The following is a 26,943-nucleotide window of genomic DNA, read 5'->3' on the forward strand; positions in this document are numbered from 1 at the left end:
AATCAGGTTCAAAACCGTAGTCTGGGGCCAGCGTACCTTCAGAATTGCCTCTCCAGGTATATCCCCCACAGATTGCTGCAGCCAGTGAATGAAAATCTACTGGGGCTCCCTAGCCTGAAAAAATGTCCAGCTAGCCTCAACCAGGGCTAGTGCTTTCTTGGCCCTGGACCCGACCTGGTGGAACGCTTTGTCCATTGAGACCTGGGCCCTGCAGGATTCCCCAGGGCCTGTAAAACGGAACTGTTCCATCCGGCATATAGTTGAAACAGCTATGGTTTCTCATCAATGTGGCCTCCCCTTTTTCCCTCCTCTTTTCCCCCTCCAGTTTGAGTAATTTTTCTTTCTATTATTGCTATAGGGATTTTAGAACTGATCTTAAACGTAGCCATTTCAGTTTATGATTTTAGAACTGTTGGAAGCCACCCCAAGCCCGGCTGGGGGAAGGGCAGCATATAAAGTAAATAAAAACATAAATAAACCGAATGAAGCTCTTTGGGTGCTCCGGCGTCAGCCGTTATCTCTTTATCTAATGCCCTTTAATGGGAGGGAGAAGCATGGAGGGAACGCAGGATGCAAAGGAAGATGGCCCTTATATTTATTTATTTTATTTATTTATTTTATTTATACTTTAAGCTTTTATACCACCCCGTCCCCAAAGGGCCTGCGCGGTGCACAACATATAGTAGATACAGTCATAAAACCATCATAAACTAGATAAAACCTATAAAAGCAGCGAAAACCACTTAAATAAAGGTCTAAGTATAAATATGGGTGTAGGTGGCGCCCGATAACCTGATGTTAAATCCTTCCCCCAAGGGAGGAACGGCAGGTCCCATCAGATGATACAGGCCCAAGTGTGGGGGGGGGGGCACCATCAGCGGCTGGTCCCTCCAAAGGGCCGGCGGAACAGCTCCGTCTTGCAGGCCCTCGGAACTAATCGAGATCCCGCAGGGCCTGGACAGCTGGTGGGAGAGCGTTCCACCAGGCTGGGGCCAGAGCCGTAAAGGCCCTGGCCCGTGTGGAGGCCAGCCGCATCATCGAGGGGCCAGGGACCACCAGTAAATTGGCCTCCACTGAACGAAGAGGCCGTGTAGGGACGTATGGGGTGATGCGGTCTCGAAGATACGAGGGCCCCAGGCCGCGTAAGGCCTTAAAGGTCTATACCAACACCTTGAAGATATCCTGGTTCTCACTGACTTCAGGGAGGACTGGAGCTTTCATGCTTCTTTGCAGCGTGGATTTAGAAAACTGAGTGTGATTAAAATGAAAAGCAGTCTCGTGGTGCCTTAAAGACCATCAGGTTTATCATGGCCAGAAGCCACTTCAGTTGGAAGCAGGCGCTGTGGATTCTTTGAGGTTCCAATCAACTCTCTAGATGCTACATTGAAACCCACTACAATACACAAACGCATTGCATCAATTCTTAAATATTTTTTAAATATTTTTTTTTAAAATTTAGTTTAAATACTTACAATCATTCAAGGTGAAACTTTCACACCCATTCATTTCCCCACCTATCTCACTGGTATCTTACAAGCTCGCATTTAAACTAAATTTTTTAAATTGAAGAATTGTAGATAAGAAATATTTTTGTATAAATATATAAATAATTTATTCAATAATTTATTCAATGGGTAATATTGTAAAATTGTAAAATTTTGAATTGAAGGACTAAAGTTTGTAAATATGTATATTGCACAGATCCCAGTTAAGACTGACAAAATGATCTGAAGAAGATTTTTTTCGAAAATGGCTATAATAGCGCAATCCGTTCATCGCAGTGAGCAGCAGTGGCGTAGGAGGTTAAGAGCGCATGTATCTAATCTGGAGGAACCAGGTTTGATTCCCAGCTCTGCCACCTGAGCTGTGGTGGCTTATCTGGGGAATTCAGATTAGCCTGTACACTCCCACACACGCCAACTGGGGGACCTTGGGCTAGTCACAGCTCTTCTGAGCTCTCTCAGCCCCACCCACCTCACAGGGTGTTTGTTGTGAGGGGGGAAGGGCAAGGAGATTGTAAGCCCCTTTGAGTCTCCTGCAGGAGAGAAAGGGGGGATATAAATCCAAACTCTTCTTCTTCTTCAAACAATTTCAAGTATTCGGATTGGCGATTGACCAGTCCGCCTGTCATTCAGACGTTGAGTAATTCAGCATTGCCATAAAAAGAGTTGGATGAATCGTTGATGCAGCACACTGCAGCCTATGCGAAGTCTTTGAGAACAGTAGGCTTTGTCCCTTTGAGGATTATAGATACGGAGTTTCGTGACAATTAAAGATATAAGAGGACACTATTGAGACGTATTAAAGGCTTGATAAGTGAATGCTGCAATTGTAACCATCATAAGCTGTATTGGTGTAAGAATTGCACTGTTTGTTGCGTTTTGCACTGAACTTCACCATTTATGCACTTTATTGTTGTTTGTGATGCACATATATAAAAGCAGTTGATGCAACGCGTTTGTGTATTCTTTGAGGTTCCCCAAAGCTTCATTTGTGTCCTTTCTGCAGCGGGCTATAATACAGCTTTGTGTGATTGAGCACTGGCACGTGTACTGCTTTGTTCCATGTGCTTTAGTATAGTTCCATAACCGTAAGTAAGCAAATCTGGAACCTGGATCGAACTCTGTTTTCCTTTAGCCGAGTATCTCAGCAACCGTTGAGATGTCCTTCTAGTCTCAAGATGATCGTATGGTTCTGACTGAGCTTCTCTTGTTTCAGAGCGAGCACGCTGTCCAGTGCGGTTTCCACGCTTGCCAACACGGGGATGTCCTTCAGCAGAATGGACGAGAGAGAAAAACAGCAGGCGTTGGAGGAAGAGCAAGCTAGACTTCAAGCACTGAAGGTGCTGCCCTGGGCTTTCTCTGACTTGTACATAATTTTACATAATTTACATAATTTAGGACCCACTGCAGGGGTCTGCAACCTGCGGCTCTCCAGATGTTCATGGACTACAATTCCCATCATCCCCTGCCAGCATGGCCAATTGGCCCTGTTCTAAACCCTCTCTTGAGGAGGGAGCAGCAGTGGCGTAGTGGCTAAGAGCAGGTGCACTCTGATCTGGAGGAACCGGGTTTGATTCCCAGCTCTGCCGCTTGAGTTGTGGAGCTGGGGAATTCAGATTAGCCTGTGCACTCCCACACACGCCAGCTGGGTGACCTTGGGCTAGTCACAGTTCTTCGGAGCTCTCTCAGCCCCACCTACCTCACAGGGTGTTTGTTGTGAGGGGGGAAGGGCAAGGAGATTGTAAGCCCCTTTGAGTCTCCTACAGGAGAGAAAGGGGGGATAGAAATCCAAACTCTTCTTCTTCTTCTTCTTCTTGACTCTGCCAATTATACTAACACACCCTCAGGAACTTTCTTTTCCCATATCTAGGTGCAGTCTCCGTCAAGAGTATAACCAAGCCCTCCATGTGGTCTTAGGAGTTTCCCTGTGAATAGGTTCCCCTCTAGTCTTTCACCAACCTAGCCTGGCCACCTATCTTCTGGTGAACTTAGAATCTTTTCCTCTCAGCTTTTGAGAGATTTCTTTGAGAACTCTGGCACGCTACCGTTCCCACTTTGTCTCTGGCTCTCACAGCCTCCAGACACGATCTCTTTCTGTCCAGCGAGCACCCACTGCCTCTTGACTGACTCAATCAGTCTCAGGTGAGCACACACGCTCTCTGTGGCTCTGGCTAACTGCAGCTTGGCTGGCAAATCAGGTGGAGTTCTAGTTAACTCATTGTGCTCCTGTTCTGTCTGAACTGCACCTTTTAAATTAACCATTTATCCAGTAACCCGTCACACACGTGTTCTGTGCATGCAGTGATTGGAGGCCACAGAAACAGTTAAGAAGTCTTTACCTTGAATGCAGTGGGGTTGATGTCAGTGAAGTGACCTGGGAATTCTGTAATCAGGAATCCTTTGAGCCTACCTGTCATCTTGCAGAGAGGGAAAGAGCAGACATCAGGGCCTTCCTTACCCGTTGGTCAGGTTTGTATGGGAACAGATGGCCTCTTGTGAAATAGGGGTGGCCAGCCTATGGTGCTCCAGATGTTCATGGACTACAATTCCCATCAGCCCCTGCCAGCATGGCTGGTGGGAATTGTAGTCCATGATCATCTGGAGCACTATAGGTTGGCCATGCCTACTGTGAGGCTTAGCTCAAGCTTTTAGTGGGTTAATGATTGATCAGCATTCAAAAGACTGCTCCGTTTTCATGACTCCTTCACATCCGAAGGACACGATTCAGCCACTTTCAGGACCCATTGATTTTTGTGGAAAAGAGCCAAGCGTGGTCTTCCCTACTAAAATCAATGGGAATTGAAAATAAAACTTACGTTTAGGCAAGGTGGTGACCTTAAAAAGCTGCCGATTTCCATGGGAGGGAAGATTAAACAGCGGGTCTGGCTGGATTGCTCTATAACTGTCAATCCATGATTTACTGTAGAATGGAGAAGTGGGTTAATTATTCAAGATCGTTAAGTTGCAGTTTCAGCAGATTTGTGTTCTGCGCACCAGAAACTCTGGAATAGGAGAAGAAAGACAGCTGTTTCCTTTTATTTTTCTTATAAAAGGAAGTTATTTGGAGATTTTTGGCTAGAGTTTTGCTAGAATTGTGCAGCCTTTTTAAATTTGTAATGAGAGACTTGGCTTTTTGCTGAGTGAATCATGTGATAGTGTACCCTTGTTTTGGGCTGCCCCCCTTGTTCCCAACTACGATGGGTCAGTTTGGACGTGGATTGTGGCTGCTATTCAAGTTTTGAGAGTAATCTCCACGTCTTATATCATATTTGTACAATTCAAATGTGCAGATCAATCCTTTTATTATTTTTTTCTTTGCTATAAAGCGCTTGTAGAGAAAGTGGTGACTAGCCACCTCTCATATGTGGGTCAGGATTTGGGGTAAACATAAAAACTCAGAAGCAAAAGGGTTGAATAAAATATTTTTTAAGGTTTATTGAGTACAACATATGCTCACTGAACAAAATAACAGAAAAGAATATCTAAAGATTAAAATAACAGCATAAAACAGTGGTAGCGTAGCTTTTAAAGCAAAAGCAAGCAAAGAGCGAGACGAAAAGTATTGCTTGTTAGAACTGGCTGGTAGAGTCTAACAGCTTCAAAATATCTAAGAACATGCAGGAGAAGAAGGATATGCTCAAAGTAGAGAGTAATAAGAATGAAAGTAAAGTTAGTTAGAGAGTGAGAGTGTTGAAAGGCAACTATACAAAATTACTTGTCAGGTGGCATAAACAGACCAATCGTACTCTCACACTAGTTAGCAAAGTCAGTTTGGCATAAGGACATTTTTGCTGTCAGGTGCAAATACTTGAAAGGGATTGTTAAAGTCCTAATTGCAAAGGAAATAATCTACAGCTGGGGGTGTGACCCTCATCTGAAGCAACTACTAACGTTGGGAGAAAATTAAAGCAAAATTGCAATTCTCCACAGAGCTGTTAAAGGACAATTTAACATTTGTATATTTATGCATCGTAGAATATTTCTACCCCTTTGCTGATGATGTGCAGAATTCTCAAGGTAGCTTATAGAGAATTTAAAAAAAACGCTACAACAATCGATACAATCAAATTATTAGCACACAATTAAAGCTACCAAGTTGGCAGCTAGGACTTAGATCAAATCAGTAGAAGTGAAATCAGTTTTGGGTCGTCCTAACAGCCTGGGTAAATGTGAATGATATCATATGGGTGCCAGAGAAATGAGGGCAGTAAAAAGGTCCATCAGTTAAAAGCCACTGAAGAGAATTCCATTGCTCTGTAACTGGAGGTAGATGGTTTGGCTGCTGGAAAAGGCATCAGCTGTCATGCAGGTGCATTTGGGAAAGGTGGTCCTTCAAGAGAGGTCCAGTGGCACCATAAAAATTACCAACACTTAGAATCATGGAAGAGACCCCAAGGGCCATCCGGTCCAACCCCCTGCAATGCAGCAACACACAATCAAAGCACTCCTGACAGATGGCCATCCAGCCTTTCTTTACAAACCTCCAAAGAAGGAGACTCCACCACACTCCAAGGTAGTGCGTTCCACTGTCCAACAGCCCTTACTGTCAGGAAGTTTTCCCATTACTCCTGGTCCTAGTCTCTGGAGCCACAGAAAACAAGCTTGCTCCCTCACCAACATGACATACCAAATTATGTAGGGTGGTGAGAACCACAAAGGATTGCGAAGAGCTCCAAGCGGGCCTTAATAAATTAGGTGATTGGGCTAAGAAATGGCAAATGCAGTTCAATGTAGCAAAATGCAAAGTGATGCACATAGGGGCAAAAAATCCAAACTTCATATACACGCTACAAGGGTCAATGCTATCAGTCACAGACCAGGAAAGGGATTTGGGCATCTTAGTTGATAGTTCCATGGGAATGTCAACTCAATGCATGGCAGCTGTGAAAAAGGCAAACTCTCTGCTGGGGATAATTAGGAAAGGAGTTGATAATAAAACTGCAAAGATTGTCACGCCCTTATATAAAGCCGTGGTGCGACCGCACTTGGAGTACTGTGTTCAGTTCTGGTCGCCACATCTCAAAAAGGATATTGAGGAGATAGAAAAAGTGCAGAGAAGGGCAACAAGGATGATTGAAGGATTGGAGCACCTTCCTTATGAGGAGAGGCTGCAGTGTTTGGGACTCTTTAGTTTGGAGAGGAGACGTCTGAGGGGGGATATGATTGAAGTCTATAAAATTATGCATGGGGTAGAAAATGTTGACAGAGAGACATTTTTCTCTCTTTCTCACAATACTAGAACCAGGGGGCATCCATTGAAAATGCTGGGGGGAAGAATTAGAACTAATAAAAGGAAACACTTCTTCACGCAACGTGTGATTGGTGTTTGGAATATGCTGCCACAGGAGGTGGTGATGGCCACTAACCTGGATAGCTTGGGGCTTGGACAGATTTATGGAGGAGAAGTCAATCTATGGCTACCAATCTTGATCCTCTTTGATCTGAGATTGCAAATGCCTTAGTAGACCAGGTGCTCGGGAGCAGCAGCCGCAGAAGGCCATTGCTTTCACATCCTGCATGTGAGCTCCCAAAGGCACCTGGTGGGCCACTGCGAGTAGCAGAGAGCTGGACTAGATGGACTCTGGTCTGATCCAGCAGGCTAGTTCTTATGTTCTTATGTTAACAACAACCACCTTTATTTGGCATTTAAAAATAGGTTCTAGAGCATTGCCAGACATTTTTGAAATACAAATCAAGAGTACATTCAAAGCGCAGACAGGAAGACTGTATATAGCAGTTTACATTACTTAGAAAGTTCTGTCATGTTCTTATGACATCCTTTCAAAGATCTAAACATGGCTATCATTCTGACCTGAGTCAGTGTTCCCTCTTTGGTCTTTCAAATCACCTGTGCCATTTATTCCTTTGGCAGATTTTAACCTATAAATACTGCGAGGTATGTAATAACTAGTTTGTTATGAAGAAAGGGGTGCTGAGCATGTGGTCTCCTAGAGAACATTTCAAATGTGGGAGCCCTTCTGCAATGCACGTTTTAATTTTCTTGCCTTGCCTGGCACTTCTTCTTCCATAGGAGCAGCGGCTGAGAGAGATTTCCGTGGTCTCCAATTCAACTTCTACATCTGCCTCTCCAAGTACTTTATCAGGGAAGAGTGTGAATACCAATGCTGCTGTTGACCTCTTTGCCACGCCTGCCCCAACCACCAATAGGTGAGGGTTCCTTTTCCAGTAGGGAAGCAAGTATAAAGATTACACAGACATCTGTGGAATTCTTAAAAATTGAAAGTTAAAAATTATTGGCACTGGAGCAGCTACCTGAGTTAAATGTTGCCAACATGAATTGACTGTTCTCTTTCTGAGGCCAAAGGTTCAACCATAGATTATTATTTTTTGTGTGGTTGTGTGAGGAAGTTGGTAGGGCATTTCCTGTGTGTTGAAAATAGATAATTAGAATATTAACTTAGCTAAAAGATAAAATATTCACTCTTCTTATTATCAACTTCTCAGTTTGACTTGTTAGAATTCAGTTGCTTTTTCTCTTCAAAGCATTCATGGGTATCAAAGCATTTCCCATTTGGTTTCCAGCCATCCATTTTTCATTTGAGGTTCTGATTTTATTTGGTCCCAGGTGCTGTTTTTATTTCACAGAAATCTGAGCATTCCACCCCAGTCACACACCCCAGCTTCCCCCCGGGTTTCGATGAGGGAGAATGTGATCAGATAGGGACCCTGTTGGCCCAGGCCAATGCTGAAAAACTGAAAATAAGCTGTTGGTAGTTAGTTCTTTGCTTTACTGAAATATCATGTCTGTATTGCCGAAGGCTTTCACGGCCGGAATCACTGGGGTGCTGTGTGGTTTCCGGGCTGTATGGCCGTGTTCTAGCAGCATTCTCTCCTGACGTTTCGCCTGCATCTGTGGCCGGCATCTTCAGAGGATCTGATGTTGGGAAAGCAAGTGGAGTATATATACCTGTTGGAGTGTCCAGGGTGGGTGAAGAAACATTGTCTGTGAGTAACAAAGAAGACAACCAGGTCAATAGTCAGACTACACAGAGAAGCCATTGAAATCCATAAGCACATGGACAATTTTAACAGAAAGGAAGAAACTATGAAAATGAACAGAACTTGGCTGCCAGTGTTGAAAAATACAAGAGTCAAGACAGTGTCTAACCAGCTCCACACAAACATAGGATGACTATAGACAAAGGAAACAAAGGTCAGGATACTTCTAGTCAGATGCTCCCACCAGTGACGTTGCTATCTCCATTGTTACTCCCATGCTATAGACTTCATTGTTACTCATACTTCTATTCAGATGCCCTCAACTATTGACCTGGTTGTCTTCTTTGTTACTCACAGACAATGTTTCTTCACCCACCCTGGACACTCCAACAGGTATATATACTCCACTTGCTTTCCATTCCTACCATCAGATCCTCTGAAGATGCCAGCCACAGATGCAGGCGAAACGTCAGGAGAGAATGCTGCTAGAACACGGCCATACAGCCCAGAAACCACACAGCACCCAAATATCATGTCTGTTGCAAACCTGAACCTGCATTGGTGCTTGGATCTCAAGGTCCGGTCTTGAAGACTAAACATGGAACCACCCAACCCTCCAGTTCCAAATTGTGGAGGAGTGTGGTTCATACCGAAGGTCCCAGGTTTAATCCCAGGCAAAAGGATCAGGTTAGGAGGTGAAGTGAAAGACCTCCTACCTGAAATCTTGAAGAGCTACCACCACCCAGGGTAGCCAATACTGACTTGGATACACATGAAGCTACCTTACACTGAATCATACGGTTGGTCCATCAGAGCCAGTCTTGTCCAATCAGACCTGGCAGTGGCTGTCCAGGTTTCTTTCACATCACCTGCTGCCTAGTCCTTTCTAAGTGGAGATGTTGGGATTGAACCTGAGAAGTTCTGGATGTAAAGCAGAGGCCCTTCCACTGAGTCACGGTGCAGCCATTCTTCCCCGAGGTCAAGGTCACTGTTTCTGCACGGATCTTGTATTGCTTAATTGTAACTGGACTTCTCTTTGAACCTTGCAGCATGCCCAACCTTTCTACTGATCTGTTTGACCTTCAACCTGCATTTGTTCCAACTGTACAGAGTACTCCAGCCATAGCGACTTCAGCTAGCAGTGCCTGGGGAGGTAAGTTGCTGTTATGGCAAAATAAAGCTGATCCAGCCCAGGAAATTTTAGGAGTTTATGGTACTCACCAACGTATATATTGAGTCCTACATAACGGGTTGCCCATCATGTTCTCTGTTGCCATAAAATCTAGACTAGACTCTCTTGTCTTCATGTACAGCTGTAGCAGAAAAACAAAGCAACTTGCACCAATTATTGCTGCACTCCTAAAGGGGGTTTGTATTCAAGGAGCTTGTCAGGCAAGGATGTAGGTAGGGGGGTGGTCTCGGGTTCAACCCTCCCATTTACATATCCTAAGCTCCACCCCCTGTTTGCAGGGTTTTTTTGTATTTTGACTGTTTTTCCCCGATTTTTGGCCTGCAGGGGGCGCAGTGTTTAGGCTAGCACCGTGGTGGCGAACCTTTGACACTCCAGATGTTATGGACTACAATTCCCATCAGCCCCTGCCAGCATGGCCAATTGGTCATGCTGGCAGGGGCTGATGGGAATTGTAGCCCATAACATCTGGAGTGCCAAAGGTTCGCCACCACTGGCTAGCAGCACCAAAATTTCAGGGATGTTTTGGGAGACTCTCCTAATGATACTGGCCAAGTTTGGTTCAGGGGGTCCAAAGTTATGGACTCCCAAAAGGGGTGCCCCCATCCCCCATTGTTTCCAATGGGAGCTAATAGAAGATGGGGGCTACACTTTTGAGGGTCCATAACTTTGGACTCCCTGAACCAAACTTCACCAAACCTGGGTAGTATCATCAGGAGAGTCTCCTAAAGATACCCTGAAAGTTTGGTGCTGCTAGCTTAACAATTGAACCCCTGACAGCAGGCACCCCCCAAATTTCCCCAGATTATCCTTTTAAATCCACCCCCTTCAGAATGGATTTAAAGGGAGAATCTGAGGTCCCCAATTTAAACATTTAAAGTGATGCTGTTTCAGGGTGAGGGATAATCCACCCCAAAACAGCATCACTTTCAATGTTGTTTTAACTGGGTACCCCAGATTCTCCCTTTAAGGTGGATTTAAAAGGAGAATTTGGGCTTTCTAGTTTAAACACCATTGTAAGTGATGCTGTTTGGAAGTGGATTCCAGCATCACAGCAACCGCCCATTGGGGGGGGCAAAACTCAGATTTTGTACCGGGCTCCATTTTTCCCAGCTACACGTCTGCCCAGAGGGGAGGGCAGAAGGGGCTTCCAGCTGCCAACTGGGAGCCCAGCTGGTGGGGAGGGCGGGGCAGGGGAGTCTGCCATCCCCGTCTTTGGACAGCTGCTTTTATAAGCACTAAGGTTGGGGGCGGGACTTGGGGAGGTGTGGCCATGCCCCCAGGGGTGGGTGGGGGCGTGTCCCCACTCCCCGAAACCCCCCCTCTAAAAAATCTATACCTACGTCCCTGTTGTCAGGTTAGCTTTGCTTTCTTCCTACTGGTCCTTTCATGTGGCATTGAAGTATGTGTATAATATTAAGCATATTTGCACACTGCTTTCCAGTCGTTGTGATTCTTAAAGTGGCATTCTTCCCACTAGTTTGATTAACAGAAGCAAAATTAGCTGGTCCTTTAGAGAGAGAAACTTTCTAGGAATTTTGAATCCATTGGTAAAAATGTCGACGTTTTAATTCAGGGGAAAAGAAATGTGTGTGACCCTTCCCTATTAAATCTGAGTGTAGTTTACTGTTTTGTTGACATCAGATGTGTCGTTTATAACTTAGCAGGTGTGAATTGTGCTATTTGGCATATTTCCAGAATGTAAAAGAATAACAAGCAAAACTGCAAATATTCCTGACAGTTCAGACAGGTGGAAAGCGTTGTACCTTATGCTGCCTGACAGTGCATGTCTTAATTTTACTTTTCTGAGAAGAAGGGAACAGTCACAGTTGAAATTAGAAAATGGACAATGTAAACTCAAGAAAGTGGGTTGGATATAGCTGACCTTTTTGTTCCGCCTCACCCAGGGCGTTTCCCCACTTACCTTTGCTGCCCTTTGCTCCGCGCTACTCTCAGCACGCGTCATCTCTGGCACGCGCCCAGGCGTCCCCATGACCCCGCGGTCATCAAAAGGCACCGTTTCAAGGAGCGCCAGGGATGCCGCGCGCTGAGGGCACGAGAGCGTAAGCGTCGGGGCAGCTGCGTTGTTGCCGCCCCTGTAGTGGCGAGTGCTGGGGGACCCCACGCTACTTGAGGAGAGTAGTGCGCGGCTTAAGGTAAATGGGGAAAGGGCCCCAGTCCCCCTCTTTAGTACACCCCTCCCACATAACTTTTGTTCATGTGGTTCCCATGATCCCCAGCATAGTTTGAGTAGTTAAAGGAAACCTCTTCCTTCTTTTTTTAACCAGCAGAAAAGCTGGCTAGATCCAAACCAGTACATTATTGGCTAGATCCAAACTGTTTCATCCAGGACGCAATAGGACTGGCAGCATTTTTAGCTGTCAGGTAAACTATAGCATTAAAGGTAATACTTTATTTTTTTTTAAATAGTGTTTTTAAGCACACTCTAGCACAGTGGTGGCGAACCTTTGGCACTCCAGATGTTATGGACTACAATTCCCATCAGCCCCTGCCAGCATGGCCAATTGGCTGATGGGAATTGTAGTGCTTAACCTCTGGAGTGCCAAAGGTTCGCCACCACTTCTATAGCATGTTAACCCTGACATGGATAGCCCCAGGCTAACCTGATCTTGTCAGATCTCAGAAAACTAAGCTGGCAGCCAATGGTACACCACCTCCAAATGTCACTTGCCTTAAGCTGTGACTTGATGGGGCACATGCACACGTGTGTGTACACACACACACACACACACACGCACACACATACAGGTACATGGGGAGAAGTATGAGCCCAGTTTCTGCCCTTGCTGCCTTGAGAGGCAAATGGGAAACCTAGTGAGAGGAATCCATCGAGTTTTCTAGATTGAGAAATGGATGGGAGGGGTCCATGGCTCAATAGCAGCGCATCCGCTTGGCACGCAAAAGGTTCAAGGTTCAATCCCCAGCATCTCCAGTTAAAAGGCTTCCACCGGAGACCTTAGAGAGCCCCTGCTATTATTCAGTTGGTGACGCTAACCTTGAGGAGAAGGATGGCATCTCAAACCAATAAATGAAATGGAAAGGAAAGGAAATAGGACATAGGTCAGTGGTCAGTGGTGGCAAACCTTTGGCACTCCAGATGTTATGGACTACAATTCCCATCAGCCCCTGCCAGCATGGCCAATTGTAGTCCATAACATCTGGAGTGCCAAAGGTTCGCCACCACGGACATAGGTCAATGGTCTGATTCAGTATAAAGCAGCTGCAGTATATGTAGATATAACCATCCTGGACGGAGGGCCTAGAAGCAGTGGTGGGATTCTAAAACTTCACCAGTCTCTCCCACCCCGCTGCATGCTCCCGCTGCCCACTTACCAGGCTGCTGTGCTGCCCCTTTCCGATGTGGGGTGGGGGAGAAGCAAGGGAAGGCAGTGGCTGCAGGCTGGGCTTCTTTCACCTCGGCCTGGGCTGGCAACGCGGCCTGCCGGGGCGGCCTATAGGCATTCCAGCAGGCCTCCCCTAAAGGCTGCGCAGCCAGCCCAGAGGCGCAGCCTGCGGTGGTGGGATTCCAGCCAGTTAGCTACCAGTTCTGATGAACCGGTGCGCTGAATCCCATCTCTGCCTAGATGTGTATTGTCATGTCAGGATACAGTTCTTTAGCAATCTTGTTTCTTTCTCCTGTTATAGTAGCTTTACCGGGGGTGGGCGGGGGGGGGGGGGTTAGCAAATGGAAGACATGTAATTTGGCCTTAATAGGACCACACTATTGCATGCAGGAAAGTGTGCAATACTTGAAGCTCTGCTTCTGTGAGCTCCCTGTGAGATTGTGCCCGTGCATTGTCTTTTTCTTGACCACTACTTGTATTCTGGTTTATCTTCTTTCCCCCTTTTCTTGCTGCTTAACGCTGTGTCTAAAAGGACCTTTCTCATCCACAAATGGTTGTGTTGGGTCTCCGCCCCACCTGGACCTCTTTGATATGAAGCCGGTTGAAGAAGCTGTAAAAAGTACCGCCCCTTTTGTGACATCCACGTTAAACTCCAAACAAACAGTGGAACTGTTTAGTGGTAAAGCATCATCTCTTTTCTTTCTGGCTGCTCATTTTAATTTAGAGTAAAAGTAGTGAATTTGCAGAAATGTCTGGCCTTCTTAACAGTGGTAACTGGGGTTTCTCAACCTTTACAGTCCACTAGATGATGTAGGCCTCTTATAGTCAGGGCTTTTTTCTCTCTTCTGTGAAAATGATTTTAGTGATCCTTTGAATTTTTTTCCTGCTTTTTGCGCTATCTATATTTATAGTAACTATCATCTTAAACAATTGAAATTAATGGGGTGCTGTGTGGTTTCCGGGCTGTGTGGCCATGTTCTAGCAGCATTCTCTCCTGACGTTTCGCCTGAATCTTCCTGGGATCTTCAGAGGATCTTCTGAAGATCCTCTGAAGATCCTCTGAAGATGCCAGCCACAGATGCAGGCGAAACGTCAGGAGAGAATGCTGCTAGAACACGGCCATACAGCCCGGAAACCACACAGCACCCCAGTGATTCCAGCCGTGAAAGCCTTCGACAATAAATTGAAATTAATTGTTGAATACTCAGGATTCTAATTTTGATTGTTGTAATTAAATTTTCTAGGATATCCTCTTCATTCAGCCTCCCAAAAAACTGCCTCTTCAACAATCAATGTGGACTTTGATGCTGTATTTGGCGGGAAGTCAGCAGTGAATGAGTTTAGAACCACAACTGGTAAAGCTACTTCATGTGTATTGAATTTTTCACCTTTAAAAGGACTCTTCTGCTGTGTGGCTGCCTTTGTATCGTGTCATAGTTCAGTGAGTCTATCACTTCCATTTTTGGAAGTGATTTTTGAAAGATCTGTAAGAATATTCAAACCGTGTCTGATTTGGGCTCTGACCTCTTACTTCTCAAAGAGTCTCTGTTTATCTGATTTTATGGTGCAAGATCATCAGTTCCATTTTATGGAACATACATGTTGAGAAATAGATTCCGGTTCAATTCAATTCACCTTTATTGGCATAATAACACAATATTTATGCACATTTGTCAATGACAAAACATAAAAAATTTGCTACAGGCTCCAGAATCTCCTTACAATTACCATTCAACAGACGTATAATTATTTGAGTGTCGGCATGCTCTTCAAGACACCCCTGGAGAGAGAGATTTGTTTTTGTGTGTGTTAATATTTTCATTAGTGATCCTGAGATTGAATTGATCTCGGTTCTTGTAATCTAATATTTTACGAACGATTTGTAACTTAGGGGAATTTAACAGTGACCCTTCAACTTTATGGTGTGGTCTTCAGTCCTTCACAAATTGTGGATGTTACTGTTCCCTTGTGCACATGAGACCACTAAAATTATACGCAGACAAGGACGGGAGACCAGCTGGTGGGAAGCTTTGGGGTAAGGGTAAGCCAGTCTGGTGAACTTTCCTCATACCTCATCCCACTTATTGTGATGCCTAGCAGAATCACTCCTCTCCTGGCTGTTCCATTGATAGTGGCTCTTGGTGTGCATCCCCTGTATTGGAGAGTTTGCTAGATGCCCTTGTAGGAGTGTATCTGTTATGTGGGGAGGAGGATACAATAATTTTGGCAGACCTATCTTCCGTCTGGTGTGCTAGTCCAGGGGTATCCAACTCTGGCGCCCCAGATGTTCATGGACTACGATTCCCACCAGCCTGTAGTCCATCAACACCTGGTTCCAGAGTTGGACACCCCTGTGCTAGCCAATTACCTCTTGTTTCACCTGTCTTCCTCAGTACTGCATGGGTGGAGAGTGTAGATTATATTTTAATTTAGCTTCTGGGTTTAAATCCTTCATGTGCTGTAATGTGTTGAAATTTTTAAACTTAACTAAATCACTTACAAAAATCCACCAATTTATAACTAAAAGCTTTCAAAATGCGCAGATGAAGGGACCGTTAAAAATACTTTTTTAACGGGCATTTTGCACTTTATTAATTTAATACAAATTATAATTATCCTTTTCTTTTATCTTTTGGGTATAATTTTCCAATACGGCCTTCTGGATCTTATTTTTTTCTCGGGTAAGTTTTTTTTTAAGTGCAAACTTGTAGATTAAGCGCCGGCTCTCTCTTTGTTGTAACTGTGGTAAACATATTTTGGAAAAAACGAAATACTCAGTTTGTGTGGAGCTGATCTCGTCAGGTTTGAGCTGAATTTAATGTAGTCCAGCTTTAACCCCTTGAGAAAAGTTTGAAGGAAGGGGAGAGGTGCAAATTTTGAAGGCTCAGTTTTTTTATTTCATCTTTAAAGCTGGAAGGGGAGTTGGCATGTAATTACATGCCGCTAATACCTACAAAACATATAGTACAATCCTAAACACAGTTAAAACCTTCTAAGTCATTGTGCTTAGAATGGTATAACTTTGCTTAATGATCTCACTTAAATATAGTCTGTGCAATGGCAGCAATGTTGGCTATTTTTATTAAATGGTCAGTTCACAGCAATGTAATTTAAGAACTGTATTTCCATTTGCATAGTGGAGTGACAAATACATTTGGCTGTTTGCTGTAGTTATCATCAGTGGCATAGCACCTACAGGGTGGGGGGGCACGACACCCCGGGTGCGCACCTCTGCAGGGGCTTGGCGATGGTGTTCCGGGGCATGGCAGGGACGCGGGGCATACACGTGCCTTGGGCGCAGTTCCCCCTTGCTCCCCCCCCCCCCGGTTATCATCAAACAGCCCTCCTGGGGTGCGGCTCTGGCAGTGGGGTTCAGGGCTTTAGGATCCTATTTTCACTGTTCATTCTGATAAGTTTTTCATAACAGTTTAAAGTTGTGGGTTTGGGTGGGGGTTATATTTGCAGAAGGGATTGTTTTAGCTGTCTGGTTGTACATCTCCAATGAATAGCCAGTTCCATTCAGTAAAATACACAGGAGAAGAGGAACTTGGTGCTATAGGTTTTGAATGACAGTTTAAATGTTTGTTTCCTTAACCTATTGGAAGCCAAAGTATTACATTTCAACAACTTATTATTTTGTCTGGAATCCTTTCTTGCAGAATGGTGTTAGGATTAATTTATGTCTTGACTCAATCTTCCTTTGAACCAGAAAGGGTGCATACACATAATTAAACAGCAGCAAACCCTGTGTAGCAAAAAACCAATTACCTGATCCAAGCAGACACCATTCAGCCACAGCCCCCCTCCCCAGGATTGCAGTTTTAATACAATTTCCATAAAGTGGAAGTTCTGCAGGGCCTGTAAGACTGAGCTGTTCCACCGGGCCTTTGGGGAGACTAGCCGCTGATGGGGCCCCCTCCTTATAATATCAAGTGGATCCTGCCGCCCCTTCCCTCTGGTTTTTAAGGGAATTGATAGTAGGTGCCATCTTTTATGTTGATCTTAATAATGCTGCATTTTAATAGGGTGGGTTTATTTTTATTTTATTAGAGCCTATATCAATCGATTTTAATGGATTTTAGTCCGATATATGTGCTCTATTTTACATGTTGTTCACCGCCCTGAGCCCTCCGGGGGAGGGTGGTATATAAACCTAACCAATAAATAAATAAATATATACAAATCCCGTGTGGTTAACTTAAATGCTGTAACAGCTTGTGTTATAAGCTTTTGTGATCAAAAGCCCACTTCAGTCAGCAAATACACACATACACAGACAGAATGTGGGGTGAGTTTGACTGCAAAATGAGAAGGTCAGCCAACCCAAGAAGGGGGTATTTTACATTGTTCTGTAAAACCCTCATGTGTTCCAGCCATTTGCTGAGCATTGTAATGTGGGTACAACTGTACAGCGGCAGGAACCAGTATGTTCACACCTGTGTCCTTTATTCCATTGGGACATGCACATTATTCAGAATAGGGAGTTTCTTGATGATGGCACTTCATCTGCTGCCTTTACAATCCAAAATCTTTGCTAAGAACCAGTAACACTGTCCTATCCTTTCTCCTTTTGTACCCAGTCTTTAATTTTGCAGATGATGTATTACAGCCGTCGATACCAACACAAAGTCAGAGGGGAGCTTTAGTTGGTCAACAGAGTGGGAAGATTTTGGCCAATGACCTTGATTCCTCACTGGCTAATCTAGTAGGAAGTAAGTAACAATGTCTCCATTTTACAACGTAGATATATTTATTGTGTAAAACATTCCTGCTTTTTAATTAAATCCTTTTGGCTTGTGTGTTTGTTTGTTTTTGTTACAGACCTTGGCTTTGGAGGAACACCATCCAAAAAGTGAGACTTATTCATTTTTTACTTTATAATTTGTTTGTGTTCACAAAAAAGGAATACTATAATACTATAATAATACTATAATGTTTCATAGGCCCCTTCCGCACACGCAAAATAATGAGTTTTCAAACCATTTTCACAACCCTTTGCAAGTGGATTTTGCCATTCCGCACAGCTTCAAAGAGCACTGAAAGCAGTTTGAAAGTGCATTATTCTGCATGTGTGGAATGAGCCATAGTTTCAGAGGGCAGCCATGTTAGTCTGCAATAGAAGAGCTTCAGGAGCTAGATTCAAGTCAGGTAGCCCCTTAGAAATCAACAAGATTTTGGGGGTATGAGCCTTCACGAGTCAGGGCTCTCTATCTGGCAAAGGGAGCTCCCAAAATCTTGTTGGTCACTGAGGTGCTTCTGGATTTGAACCTACCTCATGTTATTATTGAAAGATGTAGGGCAGGATTCAAAGTTCAAGGATGTAGTCAACACTCAGAATAGGCACACCTTTTCCAGACACTTCCCTTTGTCTGAAAAGTGGGCTGCCTTCTGGCTTGCGTGGTTAGAGCTACTGAACATAAGAACATAAGAACTAGCCTGCTGGATCAGACCAGAGTCCATCTAGTCCAGCACTCTGCTACGCGCAGTGGCCCACCAGGTGCCTTTGGGAGCTCACGTGCAGGATGTGAAAGCAATGGCCTTCTGCTGCTGCTGCTCTCGAGCACCTGGTCTGCTAAGGCCTTTGCAATCTGAGATCAAGGAGGATCAAGATTGGTAGCCATAAATCGACTTCTCCTCCATAAATCTGTCCAAGCCCTTTTTAAAGCTATCCAGGTTAGTGGCCATCACCATCTCCTGTGGCAGCATATTCCAAACACCAATCACATGTCCTAATTCTTCCTCCCAGCATTTTCAATGAATGCCCCCTGGTTCTAGTATTGTGAGAAAGAGAGAAAAATTTCTCTCTGTCAACATTTTCTACCCTTTGCATAATTTTATAGACTTCAATCATATCCCCATGCATAATTTTATAGACGTCAATCATACTGTTTCAGAAACACAGACTCAGAACCTTGTGCACGCAGAATTTGCTGAGTAGTTTGTCTGTGCTTTAAGGAGCCCTGATTCTGTTAAAGAGTGGCATGGATTTTATCCCTCAGTTTTACCTTTTACACTACAGTGTAAGATTCTGGCGTTACAAAATTCAATGTGAAGAGTACTTTCATGGGAATATTTTAATTTTTTAATGGTAGTTAATTTTTTTTAATTTAATTTTTGAATGGTAGACTAGTGCCAGGATGACTAATGTACACAAAGCACTTTGAACACCGAATACTATATAACTGCTGTGTGTTCTCCTTTCCCCTGTCATGGTCAGAATTAACTAGTGGTCATGTGCCTGGTCACGTGATGCCCAGCCAGTGTTTGGAGCCATGTTTGACTGCCCTGCTTGCTGGACCAGGTTGCCCAGAAAGCACACTGAATGACCTCCTCATTCAGACAAACTTTAACCACAACGGCAAAAGAGGGTTTTTTGAGCCAGGCCAGAATGGGCATTTTCCTTGTCTGACACTTGGCTTCCTGAACCCATTGAGAGCTTCTGCCCTCTAAGGGCAGCCACAGCTCCAGCTTCAAAACTAAGCAAGTGAGCAGTTCTGTTGCTCTTGTTCAGTCGATCCCAAGGAACCCTAGAAATAATGAGGGGAAGAACTGTGGGAGGTGTTAATATTAAGTAGACGGTGTGTGCTGTGTGACCTTAACAATCCAGGGGAATGGAATGTATGAAGGAAGTTGGAAGAAGCGGGTGGCTAATGGAACAGTTTCACATTCAGCAGCAGCTTCTCTGGGGGGCTGTTTTGCCCTTGTGACCCCCTCGGCTGTGCCATTTATCGTTAGATCCGACATGCAGTGGAATCAGCCTACAGAGAAGAAACTGACCGGCGGAACGCACTGGCAAGCAAAAACGAGCACCTCAACCACATGGAACCCGGTCCCGACTCCTCCAGCTCCACAGATGGTAACTCTTGAATCATCCGTGTGTTTTACTTTTAACTCGGGTGCTGTCATCGTTTTGAGCCTCCTTGAAAACATACCGGCTTCTGGAGAGAATACAAACAGTGTCCTGGCATAACATTTTATTGAATCCCAACAGATACATTTAGAGACAAAATAAATCGGAGGTCGGGTTGTGTTATATATGATGTCACAATGAAGCAGGGCTGTAAAAATCCTGGGGAGCTACTGTAATGTCTTCTAAATAAAATTCAGTGATATAGAAGAAGAAGAAGAGTTTGGATTTATATCCCCCTTTTCTCTCCTGTAGGAGACTCAAAGGGGCTGACAATCTCCTTGCCCTTCCCCCCACCCCCACAACAAACACCCAGTGAGGTGGGGGAGGGGGGGCTGAGAGAGCTCCGAAGAACTGTAACTAGCCCAAGGTCACCCAGCTGGCATGTGTGGGAGTGCACAGGCTAATCTGAATTCCCCAGATAAGCCTCCACAGCTCAAGCAGCAGAGCAGGGAATCAAAACCCATTCTTCCATATTAGACTGTACCTGCTCTTAACCACTACATCACTTCTAATGTAAACATTAGACCCACAAGAGGGCCCACAAGAGTTGCTTCGGTTCATGCTAGAGTACGATCTTAATGTATTGAAGCTTCAGTTGCTCTGAGCTACAAAGACTCATGCCTATAACCATGTCCTTGTCATAAGGAAAACAGCTCTTTAACATAAATATGTTTCCAAGAAGTTCTATATGGCACTATAACCCCCTCATTCAGAGTTGAGCGTTCCTATTTCTGTTCATCAAGGGAAATTATATGTAACTTCTTTTTTGTTGTTGTTTTCATAAAAATCATCAAAGGTACCTGCTCCAGTAACCTACCCGGTGAATACACCTCAAGTGCCTGTGTACGGAATGGTAAGATCATCTCTGCTTATAATCTGTGTCATTTAAGCTTGGGTATGTTTTTAATTGTAGGGATTTGATGTTTGAATGTAATTTTTATAGGCCAGCTAGCTAGCAGTGACTAAATAGTCCTGAAAGCTTATTCTTTGATAGGTCTTCTCGTTGATCACACCCTAGCCTTGTCCATCATTGTCCTGCAGTGTGATGCATGTGTGGGCCAGAGCCAGAGGCCTAGCTGATGGCCCACAGGTCTGATACGACCCTGAAGGAATTTTGTCCCTGACAAATTTTTAATTAGATTTTGCTCACTGTGCTGCTGGTTAGACCCAATTTTGTAAGCACTGACCGATATTTGCAGGATTCTGGTTTGTTGTGGGGCACCACATGGCCAAAGTGCTGATTTTAAGCTTAGATGTACTAAATGGCATGGACTTGCTCCTGTACAAACCTGTGTCTCTTTTGAGATGGTTCTCAGAGGCCCTCCTACTGGTATCTTCATCTTCCAAGGTTAGGTGGGTGGTGATTGGGACGAGGTCCTCTGCTATGGTGGCACCCCTTTTATGCAATACCTGCTCCAGTGACATCTTACTGGCACCCACTTGGTTACTTTTAGGCAACCACTGAACCTCTCAAGCATTTGATAATCGACGTGCTGTAATTGCTGCATTTCTGTGGCTGATTCTTTTGTAGATCTTTTCCTGAGGTGGTTTGGTGACCGTTACAGTTTTCTATCTTGTTTCAACTGAATGTTTTAATGGTGTTGTACCCGTCTTGAAAGCTTTGAAGGTGCAGAGCAGAAATGTTTTAAATTAATAGTGGCAGACTTTCTCCTGGAAATTACTAAATGCCAGTAGATTTCCTTCGACTTAACATTTATTTCCTGTATTGTATATGCTTTTTAATCCGTTTTTTAAATTATTGTTGTACTGTTGTCTATGCCAATAAAGGCTTGCTGAAAAAAATTAATAAAATGATAAATAAGATGGGGAGGACTAGTCCACATTGGGGCACGTGCAGAGGCGTACGGCCTGTAGGGACAGGGGGTCACCCATGTCCCTGGGCACACACCTTTTGGTCACATGGGGGGCACTCACTGCCAAGGCTCCACCCCCGACCTCCATGCAGGTCAGATTTTGGCCTCCCCAGGCCCTGCACCCCCAAGCATAGGGGGGATAGGGGGTGCCTGGAGAAGCATAGGGGGGATAGGGGGTGCCCGGAGAAGCATAGGGGGGATAGGGGGCGCCCAGAGAAGCATGGGGGGATAGGGGGCGCCCGGAGAAGCATAGGGGGGATAGGGGGCGCCCGGAGAAGGGGTTGTTATGTATGATATCCTCTGATGTTACATATGATATCCAGAGAGATGCAGTGCCCAGGCTGTGCCTGAGCTCACGTGTGCCAGACCTCGGCCTTCAGTGCTTGGTCTCCTTATAGAACCTGACCTCCTCTTGGAGGATGGGGCTTAAATTACATAGCACAATATTCTCCTGATCCCTCAGCAGAAGGCTTTAAGGGCTGCCCAAACTGACCACTGTTGCACTAGGGATTTTGCACTCAACTTTGCTGTTGATTTCAGTAGAGCAAGTCATTTGCAGCTTGACGATTCATTGGTCTCAAGACCTCTGGTGTGCATGTGGCACTTATGTGGCCTTTTAAAACACTGTTGTGGTGTTCATAAACAGCTCTCTAAACATAAACAGCTTCCTTGTAACATGCAGGTACCTACTCAAATTGGAGCGACTCCTATTATGGCATCTCAGCCCATGATTTATACCCAGACTGGTCTAAGGCCAACAAATCCCTTTGCACCTATTTCTGGAACACAGGTGAGCAGTTCCGTGAAGCGAGCCTGGAACGTTTTTAGAATTCCTACATCTCAATATCTTGCTGGCTGTTCCTAACATTTCAGGTGTTTGAAGGATTATCCTGCTCTTGATAGTAGCTCCTGGGGCACTTTATGGCTGTTTTTCTGTTTGCACGGAGTGCACAGACTAGCAAAAACACTGGTCCCTGTAAGGCTGGTGAGGTAAATGCTGGTCTGCGTCCTGAGGACCCTGCAGTCTAAATTTCTGCAGTGGAGGAGCTCACTAAGTGGGAAGGGGAAATGGAGAGGGAAGGGTGGTAAAATTAAAACGGGAAGCATGTGTGGAATGGGACAGGCAGAAGTACGAAAGAGTGGAAGAAAAGTCATTATACACATACTCAGACCTTGTTGTGATTGAGGGAAAGAAGCTAGCCCAAAATTCTGAGGAGGCATTAAAAAGGCAGTATATGGTGTTCTGTGAAGGAATTCTGAGGAGACATTGAAAAGGGAGTGTATCTAGGCCAGGGGTCTGCAACCTGCGGCTCTCCCGATGTTAATGGACTACAAATCCCATCAGCCCCTGCCACCATGGCCAATTGGCTTACCTGGCTTACCTCCAATTGGCCATGGTGGCAGGGGCTGATGAGAATTGTAGTCCATTAACATCGGGAGAGCCGCAGGTTGCAGACCCCTGAGGCAACAAGGGAGTGAGTAAAAAAGGAGACTTGTGTGAATTGGAGGTACAAAGAGGGCTGGGAGGTATAGAGAGGTATAGGTGGTATATAGGCAGTATAGTAGTCATTGGCCTTGATAAAGGCCATCACAGGTCATCACTGAATGCTGTTGTGAACCACTTGGGTTTAGACAAGGCATGGAAGTTGAATTTCCAAGAAGTTTGTTGGTTACATCCTTATTAAAGCAACAGTTGTGGGTTCCTTCCGTTACGGGTCTGTAGGCTTTTGAATGTACCTAGAATAGTGATTAGCAAGAATCAAGTCAGCTTTCACTAAGTGGAATTCCTGATTTTGTCTTGTAGTGGAGCACGGAAAAACAATTCTGAATGGTAAACAGACTTATTTGCATCTAAAATGCACTTCACTGGAGTCAGTTCAATGGTGACTATTCACTGTGATGAATGTGCACGGGCTAAGATCGGCTTGCTTGTAACTCACAACTTGCCACCGAGAAGTCTGCGTCTCCACTCACTCCTCCATTGGTGTTATTCACGTGGGTCAGACTGAGCAGACAGAGCTGACCTTAGTTGTAGTTGTTTGTTGATTTGACTTAACCCTTTTTTTTTTGCATTGCAGATACAGTTTATGTAGACCTGCCAAAGCAGCGAGATACTTTGTCAACCAAATATTGGTAGAAAGAAGACAACTTTAAAGAGCAGTCTTCACCAGGGCACGTACCTGCTCCCCATACAATATAAATTACTTGGAATTGCTGTGCTGTAGAAATTCTTCTTATGACAGTCACTATGGTATGAAATCATGTTTGGTTTTGAACTGCGCAAGACTGTTTTCAGTGGAAAACTGAAGTATTGTGAAGCTGAAGGTCAGCAGTGTTAAAAAAAAACGTCTTGACTTTCCCTTACTGAAGAGGAGAAACTTACGTAGGAATTCCTTGCAGCCTTTTCTCACCCAGCGAGTAGATCGCTCATAGTAAGCTTCAAGGAGGGTGTGATGCTTTCTATTTATTTATTTTTTTCCTCCCCAAACTCTTATCACTGATATAATCATGTCACCACTTAAATTGAGCTGAGCAATAAATTTTCAGGTGCTCTCCAGCAATACCTGATATATTAACTACTCTTTCATGATCATAAATGCCAATATCATACGAAACCTGAACTGCTTCCTGCCCCCCCACCCCCACCCCCAAGCACGTCAGGCAAGCTTCTTCTAATTCACAAATTTTGTACTGTGAGTTTTCAATGCTGTGAATCTACTTAACTAGCAGGAAACGCAGTCCCCCGATGCGGCAAGCAGAGTCTTTTCACACTGCGCGACAGAGCTACGCTTCAGCAGAAGCGTGGCGTCTGACTCTGGTCCTAGGGCAGTCGTGCATTTCGGAGTAGCAAACGTGGTTCCAGCATGGGTGGCATTTAGCTGCGTTTCCTGACGCTGATTCTCCCATCCCCCTGCCTTCCCTGTGTAGAGGCAGCAGGATCATTCCTGATTCTAGCAAGAGAAAGCCTTCATGTCCTGGAGAAAGTCCATGCGCAGCCAGCAGCAGCAAGTTTTGGCGAGTTTGTTGCCCTTTATATAAGATATGTGGCATCAGCATTTTCTTTCTTAGCTTCTCAGTTTTAAGAACTGGAAAAAAAAAACCACTTTTCTGAAAAATGTTCCACCCGTTCTGCATAGTGCGAGACCCTTGTTACGGGACAAAAGGAAAAGGAAAAGAAAGCCGATTCACTACGTAAAAGGAGCTGAGCGAGAGTTTGTGTGCTCATGTAAATATTTATAAATCTTTATCTGCAAAACGTCACTGCTGCAGAGTGCCCCCTTCCTTTTTGTAACGCATACAAAATGCAAATATTATATTCCTGAAGAAATTTAGCTCGGTTTTTTTTTCTGTTTTTTTTTTTAAAGCTCAAACTATTCTCCTCGGAGATGCACACAATCTTCTTGCAGTGTTGGAGAGCACACAGTGAGTGGGGCTGATGCAGCCAAGACGGTCCGTGATTTTCAACAGCCTCAAATTTTATACGAGGATTATGGTCTTTAAATTACAGTGCAATTTGACACAATGCAGTTCAGGACACACTTAAGAGGGGAGGTGGAAAGAAATGGGAAAAGTGTTGAGGACAGTCCAAAGTCACACAAAGATCCCACTCCTCCTGTCACATTTCTACAGTGAAACCCCACTGAGGTACCCATGATGGCAAGAAGAGTCTAGATTGGTGCCAACATGGCTGTCTTCCTGAGGCTGGACCCTTTTATCATTAAAAGCATCCTTTTTTAAAATGCAGCGCTTGTGTTTGATTTTCCAAATATTTGCCAAGGTGCTGCTTGTGCACCTGGAAAAGGGGTTTACAGATGCAAGAAGTACTTTGCGGATCGAGCTGTGTCAAATTCAAGAAAACCATTCTTTCTAAGTGTCTTTTTGTGTTGGTTGATATTGTGCCAAGAATGTAAAAAAACAAAACAAAAAAAACTTGCTTCAAAAAGGATTTACTTGTTTTGTCAAACTAAACATGGTTTTTTTAAAGAAACAGAATCATTTTTTTTACATATGTGTTTGGAATTTGTAACCACTAACTTTGTATGGATTAAATGTTGCAAGTGGAGAAAAATGTTTTAGATCAAAATCTTGGACATGTACTGGCAAAGACATAAACTGGATGCATGTACAGTAATTAAATGTGGAAAAGTGAATTTTAAAGGGCTTATGGCTTTAATGTATTCTCCAGGTTTGACCAAAACCAATACTCATTGTAGCCCTAACAAGCTGGAGCAGCTGATTATAGGCCTTGTTTTAGTGGATAGTCTAGTGAATTAATTCAACTAATCCTCATTTAGGATCGCATAATCTCGCTTCCAACCAATTTTCAGTCTTTGATCCAGTTTAGACCAGTACATGTGTTAAATAACATGTATTTTATTATAACCAACTAGAAATGTTTGTTCTTGGAAACTGTGACCATGTGGTGTGTGGGACTGTAAAGTAAGCATCAGATTTTTTTTTAATAATCCCCAGAGAGTAGTTTCTAGTCATACTGCTGAATTAATTTCGTCAGTTTCCTGCCTGCAGCCCTGCAGCAGAAATTGCAGCAGAAATTTCGTCAGTTTCCTGCCTGCAGCCCTGCAGCAGAAATTGCATGGAAAGAGGGCAGCTTTAACTCAAAAGGTCTTTCATTTATATACTTTATTCAATCGATTATGTAATTCTGTAAAGTCAGACCCAATGCATATTAATCAAATGTTTCACATCTAAGTAATACATACGCACACACGCGCCCGCTTTTGATATATTTTGATATGTAAATACCTGGATATGAAGATCAATATTTCATTATATTTCTTGCTGATCTGTGCTAATCAGGCACAGGTTTTTGGAGGACATATAAATTTGCCTCTCTTTCGAATCTTCATGATGTATGATAGTTCACACACATTAAAGCGTGCTCTCTTTCTGTAATATGTCAGTAACACTTGCTCCACGGTTTCCTAATGCAAATTGCTAGAGATGCCGGGTCATTCCTTTCAGTGGTCATAAAGGTGCCCAATAGACCCTGTGATTCTTATAAACAATTTATGATCATGGAAGAATAGAGCAGTTTCCATATTGCATTCTAGCCCTTTAAGGTTGAAATTTGCCGCTTGCTTGCTCAACAATCCATCTCCTAATTCTCTAGGCAATACTTGGT

At 44.1% G+C, this 26,943-nt stretch overlaps 1 protein-coding gene across 5 annotated transcripts in view; it reads left to right on the forward strand.

Moving 5' to 3' along the window:
* Positions 1-25,958, forward strand: part of LOC125442405 (phosphatidylinositol-binding clathrin assembly protein-like) — a 78,098-nt gene extending 52,140 nt beyond the window's left edge. Inside the window, exons 10-20 of one of the 5 annotated variants that reach the window (XM_048513710.1) lie at positions 2,719-2,842; positions 7,534-7,670; positions 9,512-9,615; positions 13,549-13,695; positions 14,261-14,371; positions 17,597-17,728; positions 17,838-17,868; positions 19,752-19,872; positions 20,723-20,779; positions 22,483-22,590; positions 23,879-25,958. In XM_048513710.1, coding sequence (XP_048369667.1) covers positions 2,719-2,842; positions 7,534-7,670; positions 9,512-9,615; positions 13,549-13,695; positions 14,261-14,371; positions 17,597-17,728; positions 17,838-17,868; positions 19,752-19,872; positions 20,723-20,779; positions 22,483-22,590; positions 23,879-23,893 — 1,087 coding nt within the window. In that variant the 3' untranslated portion in view covers positions 23,894-25,958. Of the gene's footprint in view, positions 1-2,718; positions 2,843-7,533; positions 7,671-9,511; positions 9,616-13,548; positions 13,696-14,260; positions 14,372-15,702; positions 15,811-17,596; positions 17,729-17,837; positions 17,869-19,751; positions 19,873-20,722; positions 20,780-22,482; positions 22,591-23,878 lie in introns of those variants that run through there. The other 4 variants (XM_048513711.1, XM_048513712.1, XM_048513713.1 and 1 more) reach the window with 4 other exon arrangements.
* Positions 25,959-26,943: the final 985 nt, after the last annotated feature.

Source organism: Sphaerodactylus townsendi, linkage group LG13 (genome assembly GCF_021028975.2).
Source record: "Sphaerodactylus townsendi isolate TG3544 linkage group LG13, MPM_Stown_v2.3, whole genome shotgun sequence".
Taxonomy (NCBI): Eukaryota; Metazoa; Chordata; class Lepidosauria; order Squamata; family Sphaerodactylidae; genus Sphaerodactylus; species Sphaerodactylus townsendi.